The following is a 23,953-nucleotide window of genomic DNA, read 5'->3' on the forward strand; positions in this document are numbered from 1 at the left end:
TCTGTGACGAGAGTAACCAGGTGGACCTGCCTCATGTTCCTGTTCCAGAGTTCTCAAACCAGGTAATCTTTGTAGATCCACCTCTGCCAACATCTCCGCTCTACAGAATTGTGAAGGAATTTTGAAGGTTCTTTTCACCTTCCTCACTCGCTTCTTCATGGGTCAACGGATTTTACGGAATTCATGCATCTGACCTCCAAAGTCCAGAGCTAATTTCTGCTGGGATCTAGTCACCAAAGCTCCTCTGTGGGATCCAGTCACTAGGTACTAGCCACCAGAGTCCACCCCCAGATTCTGGGCTCCAGAGTCCTGCCCCAAGTTCTGGCCTCCAGAGTCCAGCCTGGGTTCCAGTTTCCATAGTCTGCCCCTGGGTTCCAGACAGCACACTAGTTGGTGGGCTGGGTTTTTCACAGGTACCTCCAGTTTCCTGGACCACCACCAGGGTTCCTGCACTGCCAGCCTCCAGACCTCTTTCACCCTTCACCTCCAGGGTTCATGTACCAAGAGCATCCAGAGCTATTTCGCCACCTGCCTCCAGACATCCTGTGGCACCAGCCTGCCTGTCGCCCACTTGAACTGCAAGCCCACAGTCAAACCAACAAAACAACAGTTTCACTGTAGGAAAATAAAATTATTGGAATGACCTGGCCAGAGGCCAGAACTAAATCTCAACAAACAAAATCTATGGGCTCACCTAAAAGCCTCCAAGAGAACCGAGACAATTTGTCTTTTTCGTGCAGAAAATTCCATCATTTTGGTCTCTCAGCCCTGTCTTGGAGGGTTTCACTGCTTTGTCTCAGCACAATATCAGGGCAGAACTTTTTTCTCACAGGCTGTCCGACTACTGTACTGTGATTGGACAGGATTCAGATGGGCGTGTTTAGGTTGGAAAAGCAGATACGTGTCACGCATCTGTCGAACTGCAATCCGACAGATTCATGGTTTAAGTGGTTTAAGTGATCGAACATAGCAATTCTGCTCACTTAAAGCATCTCCCTTCTAAATTATCCCAGAGGGCCACTGTAGCACCGCAAGCCCCTGGTGTTCCAATCTTGCCAAACAGCACCAGCGCACACTGTGAGCTATTATGTGTATGCTGCTCAATTGTTAGCTCTCCATCAGCTCTCTGTGTCCCCCTTCCCCACCTGATCTTCAGTGACATGTTCATAGTGGGGCTGACTTCTGCATTTGAGTGTCTTACGAAGTATGAATAGACAGAGCTGAAACAAACTTTTTTCATGTTCTTCACACCCCGAATACAAGACAAAAAGTCTTTGTTCTCATGGAGTATATAACAAGCCTAAAGGCTCACTACCAGAGATGCTCTCAAAATCTGATAGGTCTAGAAGGTAGAATGAGCAAATATTATATATTACATAACATAGTGCTAGACTAAAAACAGAAATTCAATTAAACAGTCCTTTGACAAAGTATTAGTTTAAGGATGTGAATAGCTAATTTACATGGTTTTTGCAGTCAAATTAAGTGTAACAAGTTTTGAAAGGAATGTTCATGGTCTCATTTGCTACATCACAGAAAAATGCTTAAAAATTATAACCTTATCATCCAGAAATGGCACCCCTACACTTTTCCAAAAGCAATGTCACCATATATCTTGTAAAAACACTCCCCTATAGTTGCTTCTAATTTATTTCCTTAATTAGCTGAGATTATATGGAGCAGGATTTAAACTTTGAATGCAAGACATTTAATTTTTGTTTACCAAACTTCACTGTTGTTTTAGGTCTTTTTGTTCACACATTTGAATAAAAAACCGTAACAAATAGCAGAAGTTGATTCAGCTTTCCTTACCAGACAGGAATATGAGTCATTTAGTCTGTGATCCAAGGTGAGGCGCTGCACTAACTCAAACAGGGAGGCATGATCAAAGTTGCATGGGTTGGCTGAAATAAACTCATCCATGCCATGCTTCTGGGCTCGATCAGCATCTGAATGTGGATTCAAACGAAACCATACAATGTGCAAAATGACAGAAAGAAACAAAGAAACAGAAAGAGGTTACAAATTTCAGAGGCTTGCAAAGTAGAGCAAGCACAATCACCCTAGCTCATTATTCTCTAACAAACTGAGCCAAATTTCACTGACCATAGTTTTATAAACAGCCCAAATAATTAAAAAAATGCTGTTAGGCTTGTGAATTTATTGTAGAAGCTCTACTACATATTAAGTAAATATTAATAAATAAAGGACTTTTCAGGACTATCTATTTAAAAGGAGGTTTATGTTCTGATACATCTTAAAAAGTAAAAAAAAAGCAGAGGCTATCCTAATACAATTTTGTTTTCACATCAAATGCAAACTCATTAAATTAAATGACCCAGTTCACACAATCACAATTTTATGTTTCAGATGTTTATGGGACCAGCACTGATTTTATTATAGGTTCCTTATGAATATCACCATTTGTGACTAAGAGCAGGGAGTAATTCAGAATGACGGGGAGTTTTTTAAGGTAGATTTCGGGAGAAAACGACTGATGTATGAGTCAAACAATAATCCTGAGATTAGGTCAACATTTTCATTTAAATTCCCAGATATTACCATACATCCTCATATGAAGTATCCTGTTTAAATGCAAAATAACTCAGCATTTGACAAATCCTCGCCTCTGTCAGCCTGCCCCAGGGCAGCTGTAGCTACTACTATAGCTCACCACTGCCAGGGTGTGAATATGTGTGTGAATGGGGGAATGACTAAACTGTAGTGTGAAGCGCTTTGGAGGTCGTCAAGACTAGTTAAAGCTCTATACAAGTACAAGCCATTTACCGTTTACCATAAGCAGAACACATCCAATGTGCTGAAGGTAGACAGTGGGAGAGGACCACTGTGGTTGCATACCAGCAACACCAAAGCTACTGCTGTGGTGTTGTTGGTATGCTGCTTCACTGAAAGGCTTAGACTTTGACTTAGACAAACTTTATTGTCATTTTGTTTGTACAGAGTGCATACAAAACAAAATTTCGTTATCTACAGCTTACAACAATGTAATGAGATTGCAATTGAAATAAAACAAAATTACAATATAAATTGCAGAGGTGATAAGACTGTACAGTGCATGTGCAGTTTAAAAAAAAATGTACCACGGGCTTTTGAAGTAGCTGTAGCAGTAGCTTAACCTTTACTTAAGAAACCTTTACTTAAGAAACCTTCTCTTGATCGAGATGAGTTAGTAAATTAGAGAGTCATATCTAATCTTCTTTTCTTATCTAAAATTCTTCAGAAAGTAGTTGCTAATAAACTTTGCGAACATTTACTAAGTAATGACCTACTTGAGGAGTTTCAGTCAGGCTTCAGAGCTCATCATAGCACTGAAACAGCTCTGGTGAAGGTCACTAATGATATTCTCATGTCCTCAGATAATGGACTTGTGTCTGTACTTGTCCTGTTAGTTCTCAGTGCTGCAGTTGATCACAATATTCTCCTACAAAGACTTGAGCATACTGTGGGGATTAAGGGGAATGCATTAGGCTGGTTTAAATCTTATCTATCGGACAGATTCCAGTTTGTTCATGTTAATAATAAATCTTCTTCAAACTCTAGGGTCACTTCTGGAGTATGACAGGGTTCAGTCCTTGGACCAATTCTCTTTACTATATATATGCTTCAGATTGGCAAAATTATCAGACAGCATGGGATTAATTTCCACTGTTATGCCGATGACACTTAGCTATATTTATCCATGAATCCTGATGAATCCGATCAATTACTTCAACTGCAGTCATGTCTTGATGACATCAAAAGCTGGATGACTTTAAATTTCCTGCATTTAAGTTCTGACAAGACAGAGGTTGTAATCTTTGGACTAGGGTCCTCAAAAAAGAAACTTCTTAATCACTTAACCTGGATGGCATTAATTTGGCCTCTGGTAATAAAGTAAAACATCTCAGTGTTATTTTGACCAAGACATGTTATTTAAATCCCATACATGGGACTGGTCTGAAGTCTCAGGGAGACTTCAGACCAGTCTCCCTGACCTCCTGCCTGATGAAAACCATAGAGCGCCTCATCCTAGCACACCTGCGCACCGTGGTGAGCCCCACCCTGGACCCACTGCAGTTTGCCTACCAGCCCAACATCGGAGTAGAAGATGCCATCATCTACCTGCTGCAGCGGGCGCTCACCCACCTGGAGACCACTGGGAGCGCTGTGAGAGTCATGTTCTTTGACTTCTCCAGCGCTTTCAACACCATCAGACCGGTGCTGCTGAGGGGGAAGCTGGAGGACGCTGGGGTGGACAAACATCTAGCTGACTGGACCATGGACTACCTCACTAACCACCCTCAGTACGTGCGGCTCAACGGCTGTCAGTCAGAGGTGGCACTCTGCAGCACCGGGGCCCCCCAGGGCACCAGTCTGTCTCCGTTTCTCTTCACCCTTTACACCTCGGACTTCACCTACAACACGGACAGCTGCCACCTTCAGAAGTTCTCTGATGACTCGGCCATTGTGGGCTGTGTGTCTGATGGGAACGAGCTGGAGTACCGGTCGGTCATCATGGACTTTGTGGACTGGTGTGAGAAGAACCACCTGTGCTTATACACCAGTAAGACCAAGGAGATGGTGATCGACTTTAGGAGAAGACCCCCACCTCACTCACCTGTGAACATCCAGGGGCAGGACATAGAAACTGTGGAGAGTTTCAAATACCTGGGTGTTCACGTCAACAACAAGCTGGACTGGACTCACAACACCGACGCCCTGTATAAGAAGGGCCAGAGCCGGCTCCACCTCCCCAGGAGGCTGAGGTCCTTTGGAGTGGGCAGGCCTCTGCTAAAAACTTTCTATGACTCTGTGGTGGCCTCAGCCCTCCTCTACGCTGTCGTCTGCTGGGCTCCTGGCAGCGCAGAGCGGGACAGAAAGAGGCTGAATAAGCTGGTGAGGAAGGCCACTTCTATCCTGGGCTGCTCTCTGGACTCTGTGGAGGAAGTGGCTGAGAGGAGGGTGTTGTCCAAGTTCACATCCATCATGGACAACACCTTCCACCCCCTGCACCAGACTGTAGAGGAGCTGAGCAGCTCCTTAAGTGCAAGACTTAGACATCCTGTCTGTAAAAAGGAGCGTTACCGCAGGTCTTTGTGAATATCCAAACACTGGATTGCAAAAAATTAAGCTTTGACTTTATAGAGATGCAATGCCTGGACAGATTCCTATCACCTTAAAATAACTATAAGACAGTCTATAAAATTTTAGAATGATTCATGCATGACTGTTGGATTCATTTACAGCTATGACTACTTATCAGTGTTGTAGTACTCGAGACCGAGACTCGAACTCGAGTCCGAGTCATTAGCTAAATTTAGAGACTCGTGACTTGACTTGGACTTGAGCACTGATGACTCGAACTTGGACTCGGACTCCTACATTCAGATCATTCTGACTCGGAATTGAGAAAAAGACTCGACTTTTTTATATCATTAGGATATAATTTTAACATGTCATTAGAATATTATTTGGTGTATGGTTTTAATATCTAAATGGCATACTGCGCACGTGACGTCATCATCTCATGAGCAACGCCCCTTGCCGCTAAGGTAGGGCAAACAGTGTGAGAGCGCACGTAGCAACCAGCCATTACACATGCAACAGATACAACGATATGACCGACTTTTCCACTGTTAAACTTTCAAAAAAGGATGTCCAGGCGCCCATTTTACTGGTAGAACTATGGAACAACATACCAACGTTCAGCTCAAACGATGGCTTGAGTGTCGAGGGCTTAGAAAGCCTGGAAAACGGGCACAGTTGATAGGAAGGTAAGTCGTTGTTTTACTCCTGCTCGGCGTTCATGGCGTCATCGGCCGTTTTGTTTTTTTCTGTTTGTAGTCACCGTCCAGGAATTGGTATAAATTGTCTGGCCCGCCAAACAATTTAGTCCGGCCCGGTGGCCAAATGCATTATCATTATCCAACGGCTGTATCTCCTCGCTGCATCGACCGATCTGCACCAGATTTGTTGTGAGTAATGGGGGAACGCTGCCGATCGCGTTTGTAAGAATCGCCCGGTGGACGGACGAGGAAAATGCGTGACAACATCTGCGATGGCGGGCAACCGGCGGTGCGCTAACCCCGCCGGTCGGCCGGAGCCGCGGCGGTGCGCGAACCCCGCAGGCCGGCCGGCACCGCAGCGGTGGCCAATAGACCGGAGCGCGCTTGGCTGCGAGGGCCGATCGACGCCTCTTGCCACTTTAACATCCTTCATATGCGGCCTATCAGCGTACCTCAAGCGAAAGAGTTATTAGTGCAATGGAATGTTACTGCTTCATGTCATACATCACACGTCACGGTATGTTCCTACAACGAACTTGGATCAATAGTGACTCGACTCGGACTTGACTCGGACTCGACTCGGATTTTTTTTTAATGACTTGGACTTGACTCGGACTTGAACACTGGTGACTCGAACCTGGACTCGGACTCGAGGCATAGTGACTTGACTACAACACTGCTACTTATCTATGAATTACTGCTGCTAACAGGCTGTGACTAATGGTCAAAGATGAATAATGCTCTCTGAAAGCAACAATGAGTTCAAATCATAGCTTTTCCACTTGGTCGTTGACAGAGAACTGTCAAAGTACAATAACCACCCCCTTTCTTCATTATGATAAATGTATAGCTGTCCAAAATTATCAAGACATTCTGGGAGATTTCTAAAGGGAGACTGTCTTATGGTCAGATTCACGTGTTTTATCCCACTTTTTTTTTTTTCAAACACATTTGTTTTCCTACAGGGGCTTATTTCGGTATTCAAAGAAAATTAAAAATATCTGGCAAGACCTGCATCGGAAGTGTAAAATAATATTTCTAAATATGGCAGCAGCATGATGTACAAAATGTATTTTTAGTCTCAACAATAATCACTATGAACCTATGGAGTATAAATAGTTTGTTAATGTTATCACAGTTCTATAAGACACTTTCCTGTTTGTTCATTGCCCAAAGCAAAATGACAATACCACACAAACTTTTACATTTTTAATTTAGCTCTGAATACATAGTAGACACATGCAGCCCCATCAGTTAGAACAAATCAAGGGTTGATATGAATGGAGGTTATACATAGCTACACAGTAATTAAGAGATTTGTCAGCCAACAGCTTATTCATTGCCTATTGAAAACATCCAAGCTGCCAGTCAACAAACAAAACAATGAGCAGGATGCTGGAAGCTGATTTTGTCCCCAAAACAAGTCACCCCACCCTGATACCCCCCACCCCCAGAAAATCAAAAAAAAGGTGACATTGCAGTGCCCCTTTGGTTTGTAACTGGTGGGCTGTCAGGTCTATTTGATGTGAGTGAGCAGGAGTGGAGGCAGGAGGGCTGGACAGTAACATGCAGTGACATTAGTCACCCCCGTCTGTCTGGTCTGGAGAAGGATGGCCCTGGCAATGATTGATGGATTATATTCATTTATAGATCCAGCAAAGAGAAACCGAGAGGCTGATTCCTGTCCTGGCTTTGGTGATCAAAAACATTTGGGCCCATTTATAGTCTTACTAAATTTTTGATGGACCACTCAATCCACAGTAAGGTAAAAGAAAACAGATTTGTCTTTACTACAGTGACAGAAGTCTCTTCAACATTTTAAAATAAATCTATAGCTAACATGAACCAGTTATCTTAAAAGGGAACACATTCCAAATGGTTGTCACAAAACATCCAACAACTCAAGTGTTCTTAACAGCATGACTGTGTTTCAGCTTTGATTCCTTCAAATTCAGCTCAGTTCAATCCCTGCATCACTATTTATAGATCGGAGTTGCACTCTTAAAGAAGTGCACTCCTTAACCACAGAATATAGTCTCTCTGCTATAAAAAACTAACAAATTTGCCACATATACACTACCACTGAAAAAAATTGGGGTCACTGAAAACATGTTATGATTTTTAAAGAAAAGAAAGAATTTTATTATTTTTTCAAAGGTGTACTGATTTCTCCTTCAAATATTGAGAAGCCAAGAGATTTTAACATTTAAATATTTAAATCTGGATCAACTCACACTCCAAAAATGTTAAAAAAAAAAACCAACTGGTCTTTTTTCTAAAGTTTGAAGATGTTTCGCTTCCTATCCAGAAAGGTTTCTCAATTCAAAATGTCTGGAGTAGTGTGGAGTATCAAGCTTTATATTACTGCTCAACAAAGGCCTTGTTATGGCTTAGATAACATGCAAATTGAACAGAAACAGGTTCACCTCTTTAGTAATGGGGAGTCGCTAAGGTCATTGTTGGCCTGCAAATTAAACTGAAACTGGTCCACGCGTCTGCAATGGGGACTCATTAGGGTCGTTATTGGCCTGGCTTACCAGAGTGATCACCCATATGGAGGTGAGGATTGAGGTTATAATTGGGAGGGATCAACCCTATAGATGTGTAGTAAGTTTTTGAGAGTTGGAACCTAAGTCCTCCTCCTCTGTTTAGGTTGTTTTTTCTCTATTAACCTAGATGACTTTCTTCATGCCCTTTCACACCATCTGTCTTCTTTGTCCAAGTTTTCAAGTCTGTGAAAATTACTACTGAACTTGAAATAGGTTGTGGAAAGAAAAAAATTAAGAAAATTGCAGTTGCACTTACAATAACACAACCATCATAACAAAGGTTATTGAAATAAAATTAGAATATAATTTGAATTAAATTGCAATAAAGTTATACATAACATCCGCAAGAGGATCCTGAGGATTTTCAATCTGGAACGAGAGAAAGAAAGACACACTCAGATGGGTCAAACCTCTACAGACAACCTGAAACATCTCAGAGAGAGAAAAAAACACTTTGGTAGAGTAGCATAGAGTAAAAACTAGAAAATTTCTAAAGGAATTTAGCAAGGCGCCTGCCACTTGGTGCGTACCGCACCCTCAGAAATAGCAACAGGAAGCAACACTGCGAATTTCAGCTTCCTACGGTCTTCACAGCCCCCGCATCGGCCGTCGAAAGGTGCCATGTTAAGTCAATGGACCTCCTAGGAGCCTCTTGTTAGCAGCGTTGTCATGGAGACTCACTGACAGCTGCAGCCCTCTCTCTGTCTGTAAAGGCAGAAGAACCCTGGCTAAGCAGAAGTTGATAGGACCTTCCCAAAGCTACTTCTGGTTAGCAACATGCTAACGGTTAGCCGCTAGCATGGTTGTGTTCAGTATCACCGGGTGATGTTACTCTGTTAGTTTGGTTGAAATCCTGTACTGAGAAGTGCCTAAAAAGGGAGAAAATCCTAAAATTCACCAAATCTGTAAAGCAGGAGTTTGTAGAAGCTTCTTATAGCTATTTCTGTTCAGCAACATGCTAACTGTTAGCCGCTAGCATGGTTGTGTTCAGTATCACCGGGTGATGTTACTCTGTTAGTTTGGTTGAAATCCTGTACTGAGAAGTGCCTAAAAAGGGAGAAAATCCTAAAATTCACCAAATCTGTAAAGCAGGAGTTTGTAGAAGCTTCTTATAGCTATTTCCGTTCAGCAACATGCTAACTGTTAGCCGCTAGCATGGTTGTGTTCAGTATCAGCGGGTGATGTTACTCTGTTAGTTTGGTTAAAATCCTGTACTGAGAAGTGCCTAAAAAGGGAGAAAATGCTAAAATTCAACAAATCTGTCAAGCAGAAGTTTGTACAGGCTTCCTAGAGCTACTTCCGGTTAGCAACATGCTAAACGTTAGCCGCTAACATGGTTGTGTTTGGTATCACTGGGTGAGTGTACTCTGTTAGTTTGATCCAAATCCTGTACTGGGATGAGCCTCAAATAGGAAGAAAAAACGTTGTTTATAACGTTGCCATGGTAACTCAAAATGGCGGGTGGTACAAAAAAATACTTCATGGGATCAGCACACATGTTTTAATATACACACTGTTGGGATTATAATATAAAACTTTAATTTCCCCATACCGGGAATCGATCCCATGACCTCTTGCATGCAAAGCCTGCACTTTCCCTCTGAGCTAAACTGTAGCACCATATATGGGCATGCATTATTGGGTCCATAAGGGGATTGGTCCCCCATTGAAAAAAATTGGATGTTTGACACCTCATAGCTTGGAGATGCTTTATGCGACGTAGCCCAAATTTCTTGCGGAGCTTTCTCTCTAAAGTAAGAACAGTTTCTGTGAAGCAGAAGTTGGTGAGACCTTCATAGAGCTACTTCCGGTTAGCAACATGCTAACAGTTAGCCGCTAACATGGTTGTGTTCAGTATCACCGGGGGATTGTACTCTGTCAGTTTGGTCCAAATCCTGTACTGGGAAGTGCCTCAAATAGGGGTGCCAATACTTAATGTCACCAAACGTGACCAAAGTTCATGGGTCAGATTGGCCTCCTTTAGCAACTCAGCCTCACCACATCTGGGCATAGAACTCAACATTTGACCAAAATTGTCAGTAGCGCCATTTCCCACAGGTGGGTGGTGCTGTATTGGCCAATTGGGTTGTGTCTGGTTATCATGCCAGGTCCTGTTGGAAGCAAAGGCCCAATAGGAAAGCATGTGAAATCCCAAATGGGACAGAAAACTGACACATGGCTGAAAGTCACATGAAAATTTTAAAATGTTAAGAGGAAGTGACTTTGCGAATTTCAGATTTCTACATTAATCACAGCCGCTGCAGTGAGCGATGAAAGTTGCCATTGTATCTCAATGTAGCTTCTCTCTCTGGCCCTCAGAGTTCCGTTGTCATGGAAACTCACTGACACACCTGCAGCGGGCGAGTCTACCGAAGTGCAGAGACTTTGCTCACAATAAGTCCCATTGGATTATAATGGAGAACTTTGCCCCGAACAACGCTTCATATCTCCTGATCTATAAATGGTAGAGACGTAATTTTTTCAGCATTTATTTCCTAACGGATAGGGGAAGAAGAAAAGCTATCGTTTTTTGCTGGAAAAAGTTTAATAAAGGCGTAAAAAATTATGATTTAAATGGGATTTTTATGGATTTTCAGAAATCCTCTTAAAACGGTTCCGAACAAATCGCTGTAGCTCAAAAAGTATAAGAGATATCAAAATAATTCTTTCACCATGAGTATCAGCAGGCTTTTGAGGACCATGAAGCTCATTTTTATGTTTGTACAAAAATCGGTGTAGCCACAGCGACGATGTAAAAAAGTGGTTGATGTGGGAAAATGCAGCTCCAAAGCGTTTTTAGGATTTTGCACATTCGCTACTCCCGAACAAATTGTTCCTGCGGAAAAACCGTAACAGTTATCCACAAAATTCCTTTTTTGTGAGTGCCAGAAGGGTTGGGACATTCATGTGTGAAAGTCTCATGTCTGTACATAAAACGGTTTAGGAGTAGCGACGATGCGAAAACATGTGATGTTTTGGATTTTTAGACGTCATTTTTCAAACCTAACAAAAATACCTACGTTTTGGTGTATAATTTGTCTACGTAGAGTGAAAATTGAGCGAGTAAGGTCAAGTTGTTCGAAGTTTTGAAATCTTTAAAAAAGCTAGAGTGGGCCACTCTAGCGGTTGGAGAATTCCGTCATTGACTTTCATTGTAAACGATGATTTCACTGATTTTCGGACATGAGCTTTGAGGAGTACTTGTGAGGAGACGATAACAGATATCCACATCCCGTTTTCACTTCTGAGTAGGTCACAGATATATCTACAAACTGGAAGTTAAACGGTGTTCGTAGGTGAAAGCATGACGACACAGTACAGCTTTGAAAATGGTAATTTTGAGGTTTTTTTGAGGCTTTCTTTCTACCCGACTCCATTGATTATTATGGGTTTTTTGGGGGTTGGTTTTTCGCTAATTTTGTTGCCATGGTAACTCGAAATCCCAATAAAAGTAGTAGCACACTATTCCCGACCGAGCCGGAAGTTTTGCTCCCTATGTTGTGGGGGTGCACGCTACGGTTCGGGCCGCATTAAGCGTCAAACAATTAAGAATATTAATAAGATAGAGACGTGTTTAGAGGTGCATAGTAATAGGTGCCTCCATGCATTTGCATGGGAGGCAGTGCTGTGCTTCGCACAGCACTGCCTCCTCATTGCAAATGCTATGGCAGGCGCCTAATAATAATATTATTAAAGAAACCCTTATTAGGTGCATAACATAAGGCCTCCGCCATGCATTTTCAATGCATAGGCGGGCGCCTAATGACTGCTTGGATAGTACCTGTTAAGGGTTAAAACGGATAAAAACTAGAAAAAGATGATCTCATAACCAGAAAACTCTCGTTATAATAAGAAACTTTCATTTTATAACGAGATAGCTTTCCTGTTTTAATAAGATACTGCTCCTGAATTTATTTAACATGTCTGGCAGTAAAACACTTCCATAGAATTGTCTAATAACTCAAAACCTACTGTATATTTAATCTTTTTCTAAATACCAGCCCTTTGTTGTGATTACTGCTTTGAGCATTCTTTGCCTTCTCTTCATGAGCTTCATGAGATTAGTCACCCAAAATGGTTTTCCAGTTGTTTTGAAGGACTTCCAAAAATAAAGACAAACGTTGAATGAGAATATATATATATATATATATATATATATATATATATATATATATATATATATATATATATATATATGAGTGTGTGTTATTTTATGTTTACATAAAACAAGAATACACAATTGAAAGAAGACTTTTCTTTCCAGAATAAGACCGTATCCCAACCATGTAATTGTTTTTATATATGCAGTTCAGCTGTAATCTTCTTCTGATGTATCAAAATGAATTAAACTGTCAAAGCAGGTAAAGGATGCTGTAAAGCTCAATTTCACAAGTACTCAATACAAAGCAAAGCTTTCAGTCATGTCTTTGTTGTTGCATTGTTTTAATGTTATGTTGATTTGGGTTGGGGTTTAGAGTGTTAGTGCAATTATATATGATCATACAATCTCTGATACATGTGTGAACTGACACAGTTATTTGGTAACATTGAGTGATTGCGGCCCAATTTAATTGTGTGGCAACCACACTGTATTATTCAAGACCTGGCACTTTTAACTTAGTAATTACCAGCTTCTGGGTCTCAGTGGGACTCCAGGGGTTGTGTCAAAAACAGTTCTCTCAGTAGATTCACTTACACAAATGCAGGCGTACTTCTGTGTGTGCACATTGCTTTTATTTTTAATATTATGAATACAATTTCTCCTTTTCTGAATACCTTTTTTATTTACAGGTTTTACTGTTTTTGATTTGGCAAGTTATTCTAATTCTAAACAATGACTGATTAGGGAATTATTGGTAGATTTTTCTTCCCAAGTCTTCCTATTTTCTCTTCTACAGTAGTAAACTTTGTTCAGGTGAAAAAACTCTTGAATGGCTAAAATAACTTAATGACCCAGAAAAGTGTACCAAAAATATATTTTTTTACATTGATTCAAATTTGATTTACCTTCCTTATATTTCAATTGCTACATCTCAACTTTAGTTAAGCTAAAAAATATTATTTGTTTTTCTAATTTTCAAATGCTGTCAAATTGTCTCAAATACTCACAAACTGTGTTAAAAATAAGGATTTGGTGTAGAATGATTTAAGACAGATTTGACAAATCCAAGCAATCTAGATTTTGAAAATTAAGTAAGGGCTAATTCTTCTTAGCCTCAGTTAAGAAACCTAAGATTAGGACAAGATTAGAGGTATCCACAAAGATATTTTGTCATTAAAGCTGTTTGTCCAAATGGATGCCGCTGTAAATGATCAATGTTGAAATAGGGTCTCAGAGTGGATACATTTCAAAATTCTGGCTTCATTTTTCCATTTGTACATGCAAGCTGCATCTTTGACGTTGTAGCTTTGTCTCCCTCTGTAACCTGCTTGCGCCTCACTGCGTCCAGTGTTTTGGCTTTTGTTATGGCTCGTAGTGTGACAAGTAAATTTCTCCAATGTGAGATCAATAAAGCTTATCTTATCTTATCTTAGTAGCATCCTCAGACTCTTTTTTTTCTAACTTGCCCGGTCTGCACAGTGTCTGATCCCCACCCGTTTACTTCACATAAATTGTCTGGTCGGCGCAAGCTTGGTGTTTTTGTATGTTTCTTTTGCAATTCCCCAGTGCAATGTCACCAAAGCTCACCAAAGGCCAGTAGAAATGGCCCAGCATTTCTACTGCTGCCTTTCTACTTGTGATATGTCCTCTTGGGTGGATGCAATTTTTTTCTCAATCATTTATGAAAATTTACTGTTATTCTCTTTGTAGTTAAGACAAGGCCCTTACCAAATCTAAAGGTAAAAACAAACCAGTGCCATTTACCAAAAATGCTAGATCAGAAGGCAACCTCAGCATTCTGAACATTCACAGAACATACAGAAAACACATCAGAACTACTTTGGATTGTTTTGTACTCAAACAATTGGATCATCCTCTGGAAAACAATGGGAGCTTTTTAAATGGAGCAAGTAGTAAGAGCCCTGCTCCAACAACATGTTTTCAAAAGAGACATTGAAGATTCTTAAGGTTTTGTTTGGTAGAATAAAACATAATTATTTTTGTTTGTTTCTTAGTGGGGAAATTACCATCTTCCAGTCCCAACGCTATATCCAAATGCAAGCGCACAGATAGACATAAAAATTTACACAAACAATAAACTGTACAGTCTCCATCTTAAAGTATTAACTACAACAAAACAACTCTAACAGATAACATTTTGAAAGAGAACAGGTCTGATTTTTACTAAAAGCAAAACAACACTCAAAACAAGACTACTCTGACTTCCTACTATTTAAAAAATCATCTAATATGTATTTTATATATAATAAATGCACCTGAAGAACTCATGTGTATTTAATTTTTGAAAATGTAGACAAACAGACTTCAAAACTGCAGTTAGGGAACATGTACTAAACCTTTAAAACAAGCTAGATAAAGAAAAATATAAAAGCCTGAGAAAATAAGTATTGTATTCTTTTATTTTCCACATAATAATAAAAATTAAAAACAGTAGTCTCACAAAGACATTTATTTAACGTACAAAAAAAAATTGTATACTCCAAACTGTATTTTTCCTATTTGTCCTATTTTTTCAACCCCTTTTCTGGATGCATCTGCATTATCTAATTATTAATTACAAATTATAAAAATGTTGTGTGCCTGGCAGGTCTTCAAAGATGTTTAAATCATTTTTATGAGCTATATCGACAAGCAGGTCCAAACCCTGGGGGAAACACTTTCTCAGTGGCAGCACATAGACTCTGGAACAAGCACCCTCTGGATCTACATTTTACCATTCATTGTTCCATTCATATCTGTATGTTTTGTATTGTTTTTAATTTTAAATCACTATATTGGCTGTATAAATTCAATTCAATTGTATTTAGATAGCACACACACAAAGCACACATTGATCGAGGAATCCTTTCTATGTTATAAGGTAATAGCGGATGATCTGCTTCCCCTGGATGACACAGCTGACAGAACGCCAGACCAGGTGTACCTTCTATGAGGAGAAAAATGACAGAGAACAAAAAAAGTTAAGAATTGAAATAACAACAAACAACTGAAATAGGAGAACAGTAGGAGAACTCAGCAGAGTGAGAAAAATAGACCCTGATGTCCTCCAGCAGCCTGAGCCTATAGCAACATAACTTCAGAGATAGCTCAGGGTAACCTAAACCACTCTAACTATAAGCTTAGTCAAAAAAGAAAGTTTAAAGCCTAGTCTTAAAAGTAGACAGTCCAATAGTCCAGCCTTGAAGTAACAAATGCATGGACTAGTTTTTTAGCGTCCCCCCTGGACAAAATGTTTCTAATTTTGGCAATATTCCTGAGGTGAAAAAAGGAAACTCTGGAAACCTGTTTAATATGGGATTAAATGACATGACTTGGTCGAAAATAATCCCAAGATTTTTTACGTTATCACCAGAGGCCAAGTTAATACCATCAAGATTAAGTGATTGATTAAGAAGTGTATTTTTTTTAGGTCTCTGGTCCTAAGATTATAACTTCTGTCTTGTCAGAATTTAAGTGCAGGAAATTTAAAGTCATAAAGCTTTTGATGTCATCAAGACATGACTGCAGTCGAAGTAATTGATTGGATTCATCAGGATTTATGGATGAATATAGCTGAGTGTCATCAGCATAATAGTGGAAATTAATCCCATGCTGTCTGATAATTTTGCAAATCGGAAGCATATATATAGTAAGGAGAATCGGTCCAAGGACTGAACCCTGTGGTACTCCACAAGTGACCCTAGAGTTTGAAGAAGATTTATTATTAACATGAACAAACTATAATCTGTCCGACAGATAAGATTTTAACCAGCTTAATGCTTTTCCCTTAATCCCTACAGTATGCTCAAGTCTTTGTAGGAGAATATTATGATCAACTGTGTCAAATGCAGCACTGAGATCTAGCAGGACAAGTATAGACACAAGTCCATTATCTGAGGCCATGAGAATACCATTGGTGACCTTCAGCAGAGCTGTTTCAGTGCTATGATGAGCTCTAAAGCCTGACTGAAACTCCTCAAGTAGGTCATTACTTTGTAAATGTCCACAGAGTTGATTAGCAACTAATTTCTCAAGAATTTTAGATAAGAAAAGAAGATTAGATATGTCTGTAATTTACTAACTCATCTTGATCAAGAGGTTTCTTAAGTAAAGGTTTAATAACAGATACTTTAAACGCCTGTGGTACATATCCACTTACTAAGGATAGATTAATCATGTCTAAAATAGGACCACTGATCAAAGGGAATACCTCCTTAAACAATTTAGTTGGGATTGGGTCTAACATACAGGTAGAAGGTTTAGATGAAGCTAATATTATAGATAGCTCAGAAAGCTCTACTGCTTCTAAACAGTTCAGACACCGTGCAGGTTCTAAAGATTCCTCCAACGCTGCCTCACTTACTGAGGACGAGGTAATCATGTTTGGGAGGATGCCAATTATTTTAATGGAACTCTGTGTAAGTTTGGCAACTGTACTAAAGAGAAATCTAGAATTATTTTTGTTCTCCTCAATTAATGATGAAAAATATGCTGCTCTAACTCTGTGAAGGGTCTTGTTATACAACAATAGACTGTCCCTCCAGATTAGGTAGGATTCCTCTTGGTGTGTAGAGTGCCATTTTATCTCCAATTTCCTAACATTGTGCTTCAAGGAACGCAGCTCTGAATTAAACCAGGAAGCCAGCTTCCTGTGAATAATCACCTTCTTTTTCAAGGGAGCTACATTGTCTAATGCAGAACGCAATGACGGAGTCATACCATTAACAAAGACATCTATTTGTGAGTGGGAAGAAATAACATTGCTGCTATCTGCAGGGCATTTCTGCAATACTGACGATTTTAAAAGGGGGACAGACTCTTTAAAGTTTTATGCAGCATTTTCCGATAAAGATCTACTGTATTGGAACCCTCTTTTGGGGGTGGAGAACTCAGTTAGATTAAACTCAAATGTTATTAAAAAATAATCAGATAGGACAGGGTTGTGAGGAAATACTGTTAATTCTTCACAATCAATGCCATATGTCAGCACAAGGTCTAAAGTATGGAGCCAAGAGTGTGTCAGTTTATGCACATTTTGAGCAAAACCAATTGAATCTAGGATAGTTTTAAAGGCTACACTAAGGTTATCACATTCTGTGTCAACATGAATGTTAAAATCACCCACTATAATAACCTTGTCAGTGTTTATCACCAAATCAGATAAGAAGTCTGACAGCTGATCCAAAAACTGAGTGTAAAACCCAGTTAATTCACACAGCCTTTTGAACTTTTTCTGTGTTAATGTGAGCTACAAGATCTATAACACCTACAATAAAACAAAAATCAATATTTTCTCAGAAATTGAAAGATTATCTCTGTTTTCTCCATTTGTGCTCTGTCGACTTGTTCCTGCTTTGGCTGCGGCGCATCACCAATGGTTAAGCTTGTTTATAGTGGTACGCTACTGGGAGGAGTTAAACGGACAGGTGGGAACAACTATAACCAAGTGCTAATAGGTGTACACACCAAAAAATATGAACAACTGAAACAAATATCCCAGTGTTGCACATAGAGCACTCCAACACCCATTTTTCCCAACCAGGATTATATGAAATTTCTTTTGTTTTTTTGCAAGACAGCCTTGGAAGGAGGAACAGCTTATCTGGCTCTCTCTTGTCCTCATTTGATAGTTTTACCCATTAAATTTATTTGATATACTTAGTTTTTATAGTTACTCCTACATTGTCTACTCTCATAACTGGATTACTTCAGACTTTTTTATTTTTACTTTACTTTTAGCCCTAATGTCATTTCCAAGATCAACAAAAACTAGAATCGTTCAACTTCTGAAGAAGTTGAAGAAGGCGCCCGCCTGGTGGTGCGCGTAACCATCAAAGGCAAAGCTTCCGAGTTTCTTGGTCGTAGGCTTTTATCACTTGGGGATTTTAAATCAAATCTTCTGAGTGTGAAAAGGATTTGTCTTCATTAAAACCAGCCGACAGGAGAAGGTCTGCATCCAAGCAACATGGAAAATTGGTGTTATTAAAACATGATTAAATACTTCAATGTAGCATGAAAAAATTGAATATGTGAATAAAAATGTTAAAGGCATTACAAACTAGTAAAGGAAGTACAAACTCTGTGAAGCAGAAGTTGGTGAGACCTTCCTAGAGCTACTTCCGGTTAGCAACATGCTAAGCGTTAGCCGCTAACATGGTTGTGTCCATAGACATAATATAAGATTAGACCCCGCATTGACTGTCGCTGCGCAGGAATTACGGGCGCCACCTTGGGGCGGTCGACTTGATACCTAATCCTGCTGATTCAAGCTGACACACTAATGATGCCGCAGCACTGTGCGGCTCATTTTTGTTTAAATCGAGGGATTATTTATGTCAGGGCTCGAGGGATAACTTTTCACAAGCAAGATGAAAAGACATTGTTTATATTTTTGATCAGAATGTAAGTTTTCTAATACTAGGAGATACAAAGTTGTTGTTAGACATTAGTGAATAAACAGCATATATTTTATATTTATATATATATATATATATATATATATATATATATATATATATATATATATATATATATATATATATATATAGTGAACCCTCGCTATATTGCGGTTCACCTTTCACGGTCTCTCTGCTTCACGGATTTGCATTGATGAGCCGTTCATTACAGTTCTCATCAGGTGGCGTGTCGGTTTATAAGAATCTTTTTTGAAAAAAAGAGTGACAACTACCGATAAAAATGTGTTCTTCTCCCGAAAAAAAAAACTCACCTGCACCGCGGGCTTTAGAAGAAAAAAACGCTACAGACCGGAGTCACGGATGCAGCGCCTCAGTCAAAAGAGCAGTGAAATACACACGAGTCACTATTTGTCCTACTGTACTTTGTATTTTTTTTATAATAATTTTAAATTTTCTCCCGTTCTAATCCAATGACTCGGGTCGCAATTTGAAGCCTTCAGTTCGTATTGATTAAAATTATTATTTTACAGCTTATTTGTAAATAATAATAAAAAAAAAACGTTCATTTGTTAAACAAATGCTTGGGCCGGTAAAAAGGTTTTGTTCTATGGTTTCAATATACTATAGTGTATTTAATTGTATATAATAATTGTAAAAAAAATAAAGGTTACTACTTTACAGATTTCGCCCATCACGGGTTCTTTTTGGGAAGTATATGTACATATGTACATGTACAAATGTGTTTGTTTATATAGCAATAAAAAAATTATAAAAAATGTGTGTGTGGCTGTGTTTTGAAACATACATACATCATGTCAGAATATTCTATTACTTTTAACCCCACTAAGATTATTTAAACGCACTGGACCATTTGTTATAATAGCTATAGTTTTAAAGTTTTAAGCTAAACAAATGTGAAAATTAGTTCAACATTAAACGAGTTATAGTTGATTAAAATTGATTCTGCACCTGGTTAACACATTAGACTGAGCGGAGTTGTCGACCGCCCCAAGATGGCGCCCCTAAATCTCGTCAGCGCCTATAGGCGAGAGCGGTCGATGCGGGGTCTACTCTTTATATATGTCTATGGTTGTGTCCAGTATCACCGGGTGATTGTACCCTGTTAGTTTGGTCCAAATCCTGTACTGGGAAGTTCCTCAAAAAGGGTGCCAATACTTAATGTCACCAAAGCTCACCAGGGTGATTCTCACAAACATGGTCCAACGTGAAACAAAAATTAAAAAATATAATGTACACACAAAAACATTCACATTTTATAAAGTAGATCCTAATTTTACTTTTCACTGTAAAATTATAATCTATATGCACATTTTCTAGGTATTTTTTAAACATTTTATTCTAACTTTTAGCAAATATATTCATTACTGTAACACAATTTCCATGAAGAAATTTGAAACCACAAAACCTTTTTTTTCACATTTTTTGGACACCAAGGACTTCAGTGTGCACAGAGAGACAGATATAAACAAAAATAGGCATTTTTAAAAAAAACGTTTTATTTTACTGCAAAAAATCATTTCATCACCGTAACAGTTATGCAAATTTCAAAGTCAATTTTGATTGTGATTTTGTATCAAATCATTACATTGAAAAAATAATACAACCATAGTATAAAAGGTCTGGCACATTTCATGAAGGGATAAAAATATAAAAGTAATTCATATAACTAATCTAAATAAATCCTCATAAAGTTGACATAGCGGTAATGAAAAAACATATCTCGGTAATGAATAACAATGTTTCGGTAGTGAACCCTTCATAACTATATTAATATTTACCTACACAAACAATAAAATACCCTAGTAAAACATACATTTGCAAACATTTTTTAAGTTTATTAAGTCGACATACACAAACTGAACAGAAAAAATATTCCCATATTTGCGTCACAGTGCTTATAGTAACAGCTATAAGGATTCGGAAGTGAATCGGAAGTGTCTTGCTGATAAACAGGTAGGCAGTGGTTCAGAAAGAGTACAAACTGAAGTAATATTCATTTAAAATAAATTGGCAACATAAAAATTGTGCTATTTTAAATGCACGGTTTAAATTTGCGCATATTTGTGAATTTGTTTGAAGCAAAACAAATTCACAAACGACAATGGGAAACAATGAGTTGGATTTAGGGTAAATGCAAAAGCAACCAAGGCACAGGGAGGTGATAGGTCATCAGAACAAAGGCACAGAGAGAAAAAAGATATTGAACTTCTAAATAGCAGGAAACACAACAGGGAAATGCCTGAATTCAGGTTTGTTTTTTTCAACTTTGTGCTATCAAATTATTAGTGATACAACACTGTGTGAAAAGGAAGAATAGAAAACCCCTCTCAGATAAACAGGAAACAATGCCAGTACACAAGAAATCACATATTTCAGAAGTAGAGCCAATATTCTAGTTTTTTTATCCTTCTCATTAACACTGGTAAATGACAATGTAAGAGGCCTATTGTAGATAAGAAAAAAGAGGAGTAAATTTCTGCCAAAAAAATATATTTTTTAAATGTCAGAATATTTCTGAGTTTTGAGTTCAAAAAGTCAAAAATTTCCTACAAAAACCGATGAAGTTTTGAGATTAAAATCAGAAATTTTTGAGAAACAAATATGGAACTTTCTGAGTTTCAAAAGTTAGAAATTTACTTGTACATTGTACAAAATTTGAGATTTTTTGGTGGATATTTTTTCCATCCTTTTGTTTCTATCTACAACTGCCTTAATATGCCATTGAAGCTAATAATTCATTGGACTTTCTTTTTGTACTTGGCCCAGATTTCTGACACCACACAGAAGTGTCTTGCGGATGAAGAGGTAGGCAGTGGTTCAGGAATAATTTCTTTGATGTAATCCAAATAATACCACACCTTCTCACCAGCAAATCTTATTGATGGGATGTAGAAGCGGTTGTCTCCTGCACAGCTCATTGTATCAACCTCATACTGACCGCTGGCAATCTGGATTAATGAAGCAAAAAAAGGTTTATCGACTGCGTTTATCAAAGACAATTTGATTATTACATGATCATTACCTCCACATTACATGTTGACAATCTGAATCCAATACCTGACTTTCCATTCTCCACTCAGTCTTAAACCTACCTGTGTTACTGTGCCAGGATAGAGGTCTCCATCATAGTCCACAAGGACCCATGTTCCTACTTTGATGGTCTCTTCAGATTCCTTTTGAGTGAAAACAAACTCTTTTGGGGAGAAGCAGTCACAAGAGTGACTACAGAAGCACGAGACCTCTCGAAATCTAATATTTCCTGGTTCAGTAGCAACGACCTGTGGAGCCATTATGTTTAGTTTTATCTGCAAAACCATGAAAAGGTCAGGTCTATATAAAAATATTTTGTTTAAAATTACAACAAAAAATATAGAAAAATATTTATAGAAAAAAATGAAATCAAGTTAAAAAAAAGACAAGCAAGATAATAGCAAGTGTGAATTTGTTTAGTTGGACATGTGGGTGCTCACCTGGTGTACTTTCATAGTTCCTGGGACTGATTTCAGGAATGGAGGAACGAGTTCCCCATACGCAGCAATATTATCCTCTGTTACTTCAAAAAGCCTAACAGATGAGTGCTTTGCCAGATTCTCTAGTAGAGCAGAAGCATTTGGGATGTCTGTGCCATAGGCCACCATACGATCTGCGAGATTTTTAAGAGCACCTCCTACTCCATCAGGAGCTCCCTTCCCATGAGAGGCCTCAGTGAAGTTCCACGTCACAGTCTTAAAACCTTTCATAAAAGGCACTGTGGATGTAAGGTAGAATGCTACCTTATTCCGATATTGAGATGTTGGTCCATCGGAAAGGAAGTGGATATTTTTTGCCAGGGGGTAGTTAGATGTTATATACTCTAAAACTGGTTGCAAATGTGCCCATGTAGCAACAGCATCGTGCTGTAAACTGGCAGACACAGTAGCAAAGGATTCGGCTTGACCACGAGCGTAGTATAACACCCCTGTATGGAGTGTGACTTGCTGGTGGGATCCACCAAAGTGAGTGTCTTTTATTTCCTTGCTCCATTTGCAGGTGTAGTTTTCACTGTAATCAACATGGACTACAACATCATGCTGGGTCAAATTTTCTTTCAGTTTCTTGAGACGAGTGAACTGGTGCCAAATGTTGTACAAATGAGTAGAGATCCGTGGCAGTTCCAACTTTGTTAGCTCTACGAGTTTTTCAATACTAGCTACTTTCTTCTCCAGGGATGTGGTTTTGATATCAATCTCAGTTGTAGTGCCATCCTGCAGTTTTGTTTGTTACTGTTCTTGACCTTGTTGTCCACTCAGTCCAAGATATGATGTTGTTTTTTGTTGTTGGATCCACGGTGACAGGGAAAGTAAGATCTTTGCAGGCTTCACATCTACCATACATGCAATCAATGTTTTCTGAATCACAGACGGATGAAGCCACTACATCAGTAACAGATAATGTATGCATCATTCCAAGATGGTGCATTTTTTTAACTTTACTTGAAAAATTCTCATGAATTTTGCAGGCACATGTTTCTCTGTCTGTGATCTTTGGTCTCACTATCCAGAAGGGCTTCAGCTTAAAAAACTGGGAGCGGGACACATTGAGCCCTGGGTTCTCTTTAAGAAATCTCTTGTGGAGATTTCCCATGGTGTCTGAGAGGAACCTCTTCCTGTAAATTTGTCCACCCTTCCTGACTTCCCCAGCTTTACCATTTATTAATGTGGACACATCATCTCTGTTTAGGAACAGTCTGACATTGTCACTCATCTTTCTTCTTTGGCTTCTCTCACACTGCTTTTTGCGGTTCTCTCTCCTCTGTTTGGCTCGACTTGTAAGTAGAACTGTGGACCTGTGTTCCTCCATTCGTTTTAGTTTTTTCTTCAGACAATTTAGTTCTTTTTTTTTGTCACTGATAATTTCTCACACACTTCTGCATCTTAACCCATCCCCCTTGGGGAGCAGTGGGCTGCCACCGTGTGGCGCCTGGGGAGCAATCAGGGGTTAAGGGTCTTGCTCAGGGACCCAGAATGGCAGCTTGTGGGATTTGAACTCAGAACCTCTGGGACCGAAGCTCTGTGCTCTAACCTCTAGGCCACCACCCCC

At 39.1% G+C, this 23,953-nt stretch overlaps 1 protein-coding gene and 1 long non-coding RNA gene across 3 annotated transcripts in view; both read right to left on the reverse strand.

The window, feature by feature from the left end:
* LOC105920400 (calcium-dependent secretion activator 1) overlaps positions 1–23,953 on the reverse strand; it is a 710,204-nt gene that overhangs the window by 393,754 nt on the left and 292,497 nt on the right. For both annotated transcript variants that reach the window (XM_036151653.1, XM_036151654.1), the window contains exon 12: positions 1,813–1,949. In XM_036151653.1, the coding sequence (XP_036007546.1) occupies positions 1,813–1,949 (137 nt within the window). The remainder of the gene's footprint in view (positions 1–1,812; positions 1,950–23,953) is intronic.
* LOC118567196 lies at positions 20,293–23,786 on the reverse strand. The gene is made up of 2 exons (XR_004933537.1): positions 21,967–23,786; positions 20,293–21,822 (listed from the first exon to the last, which is right to left on the reverse strand). It is a non-coding gene; the product is annotated as an uncharacterized LOC118567196 (long non-coding RNA).

This window comes from Fundulus heteroclitus, chromosome 20, assembly GCF_011125445.2.
Source record: "Fundulus heteroclitus isolate FHET01 chromosome 20, MU-UCD_Fhet_4.1, whole genome shotgun sequence".
NCBI classification, from domain to species: domain Eukaryota; kingdom Metazoa; phylum Chordata; class Actinopteri; order Cyprinodontiformes; family Fundulidae; genus Fundulus; species Fundulus heteroclitus.